The 5,938-nt window shown below is 68.1% G+C and overlaps 1 protein-coding gene across 1 annotated transcript in view; it reads left to right on the top strand.

Moving 5' to 3' along the window:
* The first annotated feature begins 173 nt into the window (after positions 1-173).
* HSPA12B (heat shock protein family A (Hsp70) member 12B) overlaps positions 174-5,938 on the top strand; it is a 9,084-nt gene continuing 3,319 nt past the window's right edge. Inside the window, 8 exon segments of the mRNA XM_026070603.1 lie at positions 174-207; positions 748-845; positions 1,922-2,046; positions 2,671-2,857; positions 3,055-3,159; positions 3,291-3,407; positions 3,987-4,158; positions 5,499-5,595. Of these exon segments, the coding sequence (XP_025926388.1) occupies positions 174-207; positions 748-845; positions 1,922-2,046; positions 2,671-2,857; positions 3,055-3,159; positions 3,291-3,407; positions 3,987-4,158; positions 5,499-5,595 (935 nt within the window).

Genomic DNA, 5,938 nt, shown 5'->3' with positions numbered 1-5,938 from the left:
GTCCCACCGGAGCTGGCACGGCGGCGAGGGAGGTGTCTCCCCCCGGAGCAACCCCCCCGAGCCTCTTCAGAGCCAGCGGAGAGACGCCGGGCTTGCAGGCTCCTCCGGCTTGTTTTAGACACCGGCCTCGGGAGGAACCGTCTCTTCCCCAGCGTGCCGCTTCCCGGCCCGCRATGGAGAAGGGCCTTAGCCTCCGCCTTGTCACCGGTGCCCGTCCCCACCGGTGGCCCGAATCCTCCTCTTAGCTCCGCAGTGGAGTGATGCCGACCCATCCTTCCGCTGAGCGAGAGCCAGCCGGTCCCGGGCCCCCGGGAATGTTTCCTTGGTCCCGCGGCTCTTCTCCGACTGCCGCCCCCATCCTACGGGTGGGCGCGAGCCCCGTATCCGGGGGGAGCATCCCCGGGGATCCCCCGTTACAGGCCTGACTTGCCTCCTGGTGGGACGTCCTCGTCCTTCTCCTCGTCCCACCTGCAAGCGGCTCCTCATTTGCTAATTTTATCCGTGCTGGTGAGCCCCTTCCCCATGCACGCTTGAGAAAAGTGTGGAAACTCCCCCAAAAACCAGGGCTGGCCCGGGCGGCCCCCGCAGCCACCTGCGACCCCTCGGCTACCCGACCGGCACCGCCTCCGTCGGGACGGACATCCCCTGGAGAAGGGTCCCCCCCCCCGCCCCCGGCTCTGCAGGCGCCTCGGCTCGGTCCCGTCTCCGGTGCCGCCCGCCGGGCCGCTAACGCCGCCGTGTCCCCAGGTGCCGACGGGGAGCGGAGCCCCACGCCGTCGCCGCCCGGCTCGCCGGGGACGCGCCACAGCTGCAGCATCGCCCCGCTGACGCCCTCCCCGTCCCCGGTAAGGCCCCCGCGGGTCCCCGGCGTCGTCGTCGTCCCCCCCCCCCCCCCCCCCCCCCCCCCCCGCGTCACCTCGCTTTGCTCGCCGTACCCGCGCGCCCCGGGCACCGCTCTGCGCGGGGGTCAGCACGCCCGATGCACGCCTTTGCTCTGCTTTTTACTGGATTGACCCTTTTTTTTTTTTTCCAACGACCCTAGCGCGCTCTTAGCACGGCGGAGCGCAGTGCAGCAGCGCAGAGAAAGGAGCCCGAGGAAATAAGTTTAATTCTTTGCAAAGCGGCTGGCAGGGTCTCTCCGGCGGCGCTGCGCGGTCGCTCCCGGTTTGCTCTTGCCCGCGTGTTCCGGGGCTCGGGCTTTGCCGCGAGGACGAGCACAAGGCGCGTGTAAAGCACTCTTCTCCCTGTCCAGCATCACCTGAGCGTGCATATTTTCCAGACAGCCGGTTCATCCGTGCTGATAAAGGTCCCTTTTCGAGGCTGGCTAATGCACTTATCATATCCGGATGCATTAAAAAGTTAACGAGGGCTTTCAGGCTTTGCGCATTTGCACCGCGCGCCTGGGGAGCCGGCGGCCGGCGGACGCGGTGCCATCGCAGCCAAGCGCACGGGCGTCCACGGCGTCACRGGCATCTGCCGCTGCAGACGGACCCTCCTGCTCCGGGGCCGCCCAAAATATTCTGCGCTTCCCGTAGCGGCAGCCTTCGGTAGCCACGAGGTGCCACCGAGGCCAAGAGCGCGGGCCGCCCCTTTTCCTTGTGGTTTGAACCTTTCCAAGAGGAGAAATTACCCAGTGTCGTAAAACCACAGAAAATAATTTGGGAAGCAACCGCAGCCGGTCGCCGAGCGCAGCGCTCTGGCACGGGATCGGCCGCATCGTGCCGTTGCAGAGCTTCCCGTCGTCAGAAGTTAACCTCGCTCTGGCAGAGATGAGTCCCAGCGCTTCCAGGCCCGAAACAGGGGAAAAAATTAACCGTTTCATGGATTTTTTGGTTTTTTTTAATCCCTTTCTCTGGAGYGCCGGAGGAGACGCTGGCCCYGCGGCAGAGCCCTGCCCCTAACGCCCTCGCTTGCCTTTCAGAGGAACGAGGCTCGGGCCCCCCGGGCCGCCTCCTTCGCCGTGGTGGTGGCCATCGACTTCGGCACCACGTCCAGCGGCTACGCCTTCAGCTTCGCCAGCGACCCCGAGGCCATCCACATGATGAGGTGACACGCGGCCGGGATCCGCCGGAGCCCTTCGCCGCGCCGGGAAGTCGGCTTGGCGAGAGCATCGCGGGCTGGAAGCCGCCTGCGAAACGGGTCTTGCGCCGCTCGCGGGACCGGACGACGGCCCCTATTAATTGGTCTCTAATTACCCACATGGGCGGCGGAGGAGCGCTGCGGCCAGCTCGCACGGGTGCATTGATCGTGCACCGGGGGCTCCGGCCTTCCCGGAGATTTCGTCCCCTTCCTTGTTCCCTCTTCCAGGTGTTTGAGGTTGGGTCTACGGGAACAAGCCCTGCCTGGCTCTGCCTGGCTGCCGGCGCTCTCGGAGGGCCGGGGATGCTCGGCAAGGCTCTGCCCGGCGCCGCAAAGCTCCTGGCCCCGCCGCCACTTTGCCGTGGGGCAGGCGCGAGCCGTGGGGGCAGCCTTGCTCCGGGGACGGAGCTGCGTGCCGGCAGCATTCCCGTGCACCGGCCGCTTCTCAGCCCCTGAGCAGCACCTGCATCCTGCCCCGGCCCGGGCTGCCCCCGGGGGAAAAGGCACCTTTCCCTGTCCGATACCTCCCGGCTGAGCCCGGGGGCATCTGGTCGGCCGGTTCCCRACTATAACGGAGGCTCCTTTCTGCAGGAAATGGGAAGGGGGAGACCCGGGGGTGGCCAACCAGAAGACTCCCACCAGCCTGCTGCTGACGCCGGAGGGCATCTTCCACAGCTTCGGATACACGGCGCGGGACTACTACCACGACCTGGACCCCGAGGAAGCCCGCGACTGGCTCTACTTTGAGAAGTTCAAGATGAAGATTCACAGCACCAGCGTGAGTCCCTGCTCCTGTCCTCGTCCCCCCCCCCCCCGACCCCCGGCTGCAGCGCTCCGGCTGGGATGGGAACGGCCGCGGCGAACCCACGCGGTTTCCAGGCCGGCTGCTCGGCATGGAGGAGCGGACGGAGCTGCGCCGGGATGCAGCTCCTGGCCCCGCGGCATCCGTTCCCTGTTACCGCTCTTCCCGGCCAGGACCTCACCATGAAAACGGAGCTGGAAGCCGTGAACGGGAAGAAAGTGCAGGCGCTGGAGGTGTTCGCGCACGCGCTCCGCTTCTTCAAGCAGCACGCCGTGCAGGTGAGGCCGCCCGGGGCGTCCCCGTCCGGCAGACGGAGCAGGGACCGGGCAAAGCGCCCGGGCAAAGCGCCACGCTGCGCCGCTCCGACCCATCCCGAGCCTCGGCTGAGCCGTGTCCTCGCATCCGGCAGGAGCTTAGGGAGCAGTGCCCGTCGCTGCCGGAGAAGGACGCGGTCCGCTGGGTGATCACCGTGCCCGCCATCTGGAAGCAGCCCGCCAAGCAGTTCATGCGCGAGGCCGCCTACAAGGTGAGCTCCAACCACCTCCGAAAGGATGGAGAAGGTGCTGCCGGCACCCGGGAGCGCCGGGATGCTCGACACCGGCCGGCGGAGGAGCTGGGTGCCGGGATGCGGCGCACCAGCCTTGCAGCTCCTGGCAGCACCAGGACAGGGTGCCGGAGGGGAAAGGGGACCTCCCGGGGGATGCCCGAGGTGCCGTGGCCACCCCCGGGGGGGGGATTTGCTCCCTCGGGTGCTCTCGGCAGCCGCCAGGTCCCTGGGAAGCACAGTTAGCTGGGAAGSGGCTTGGGGTAACTGTGCACCCTGGCGTTGGGAGCAGCCGCGGGGAGGGGGGAGGCAGCCCCCGCGCTGCCTTGGGGGGGACCTGGTGCACCGGCGCGGTGCAGAGCACTGCCGTGCAATGCCAAAAACAAATCTAGAAGGCTAATCTTAAAAAAAAAAAAAGAGATCCCGTGAAATCTAAATAGGCAGGAGCGATGCCCAAAGGCTGCGGATGGGGAAAGTCCCCGCTGGGCGCAGCCGGGAGGCCGAAAGGTGCCGGTGCGCAAGAGGTGACTCCTCCGCGCCGGCGTCTCTGCGCCTCTGCAGGCCGGTCTGGTGTCCCCGGAGAGCCCGGAGCAGCTGCTGATCGCGCTGGAGCCCGAGGCAGCGTCCATTTACTGCCGGAAGCTTCGGCTGCACCAGCTCATGGAGCTGAGCTGCCAGCCGCCGGCCAACGGGCTGGCGCCGGAGCACGCCATCGACTCCAGCTTCCGGCAGGGTGAGCGGCGGCGGCGGCGGCGGGCTGGGAGCGGAGCAGCTCGCGGGGGGGGGGGGATCGTCCTTCGTGCCCCCAAGCTTGGCCCCGGCTCCCCGTTGTCCCCACCCCGAGGCAGAGGAGGAGCAGCCTTCCTCGCCGCGGCGGGGGCACGGGGCTGCTCGAAAGCCAACGGGGACTCGGGAAACAGCCCTGGAAGCGTCCTTCCCCCGGGAAGCGGCCGAGCAGCTCGCCGCCCACGGCCCTTTCATCCGCTCCTCGCCGGCCGCCCTGGCGGTCCCCGGACCGACCTCCTCCTCTTCGCCTGTCCCGAAGTTCCCAGCTCAAACCGTTTCTGCTGGCTCAGCTATATCCGGCCTTTGATTCCCGCGGCGCATTTCTGCCGGGCCGCGGCCGCCTCGGCTTCTCGCCTTCCCCCAGCCTGGCCCCTCCGTTCGTTCGGGCCGAGCCCCCGGCCCGTAAGGACCTCCCCGGCCGATGCCGTCACCGCAGCCTTAGGCCRGCGGCGGGGGGTATCCAAACCCGGATATCCAGCTCCGGAGGCCAGGCTGAGCCCCCTCCAGCCAGGGGGGAGACGTCTGCGCTGCTGGAGACCCACCGCCGAGCCGCAGCCCGTGCGGAGCTGCCTGTGCCGGAGGCACGGAGAGGCTCGGACCGCGCTCAGCCAGGGCTTTCCCTGGGCACGGTGCCGTTCGGGCAGCCGGGACGGAGCCCCGGAGCTGGGACCAGGCTGCAGTTAGGGGCCACGTTTTGCACCGGGCTGGTTGTCAGCGAGGAGCAGAGGCCGGCTACGATCACTCCGGGCTTTGCGCAGGGATTTCGAGGAGTCGCGTCCCCGAGGCTGCTGCCGCGTGCGCCTGGGGCTGCCGAAAACAGGCCGGGGCAACCCCGCCTCGTGCAAACATCTCCYGGCCCTTCCGGGCTGCTTTGATGTTCCCCCGCCCCGGGGAGGGGGCAGAGGAGAGGAAACTCCACCCGGGCTGGATCCGTCTGGGAATAACACGGGAAGAGGCTCACGCGGCAGGCGGCGGCGCCCAGAGCCGCCAGGCCCGGCACGGTGCCGCGGGATGGGAAGCAACTGGGGTGCTTTCTCCTCCGTCCGGGATATCCTGGGGGATCCATGGGCAGCGCAGCAGGATGGCAGCCGAGCCGCCTTGCTCCTCTCTCATCCCGGAGGTGCCAGGTGTCCCAGCTGGAGGGGAGCCGGTGTCCCCTGTGTCCTTGCACCGTTGTCACCGTCCCCCGCCAATTCAAGCCCTCGGTGCCGTTCCCTCCGGCAAGTGGGGGCCGCTCCCGGCCCGCAGCCCCCGGGCTCACGCCGGCCCCCGCCGCTCTCCCCGCAGCTCGGGAGCAGCTCCGGCGCTCCCGCCACAGCCGCACCTTCCTGGTGGAGTCGGGCATCGGCGAGCTCTGGGCCGAGATGCAGGCAGGTGAGGCGCCGTGGTGGCACGTGGGGGCGGCCAGCTCCCCCCCCCCCGGCCCCCGCAGCAGCACCCGCAGCACCACCGGGAAAAGCACCCGCTGCGATGCAGTGCAATGGCTTGCTCATTCCAGTCGAGTATTGGGATGTCTCCCCCTCCCAAACTTTTCCAACACCTATTTTTTGGGGGGGGGATGCATGCTGGCTCAGCTGCATTTTGCACTGGGGGGGAAATGCATGCTGGCTCGGCTGCATTTTGCACTGGGGGGGGAAATGCATGCTGGTTCGGTTGCATTTTGTACTGGGGAGGGAAATGCATGCTGGTTCGGTTGCATTTTGTACTGGGGAGGGAAATGCATGCTG

This window comes from Apteryx rowi, unplaced genomic scaffold (genome assembly GCF_003343035.1).
Source record: "Apteryx rowi isolate R43461 unplaced genomic scaffold, aptRow1 scaffold_315, whole genome shotgun sequence".
NCBI lineage: Eukaryota > Metazoa > Chordata > Aves > Apterygiformes > Apterygidae > Apteryx > Apteryx rowi.
This window is presented reverse-complemented; position numbering and strand designations above follow the sequence as displayed.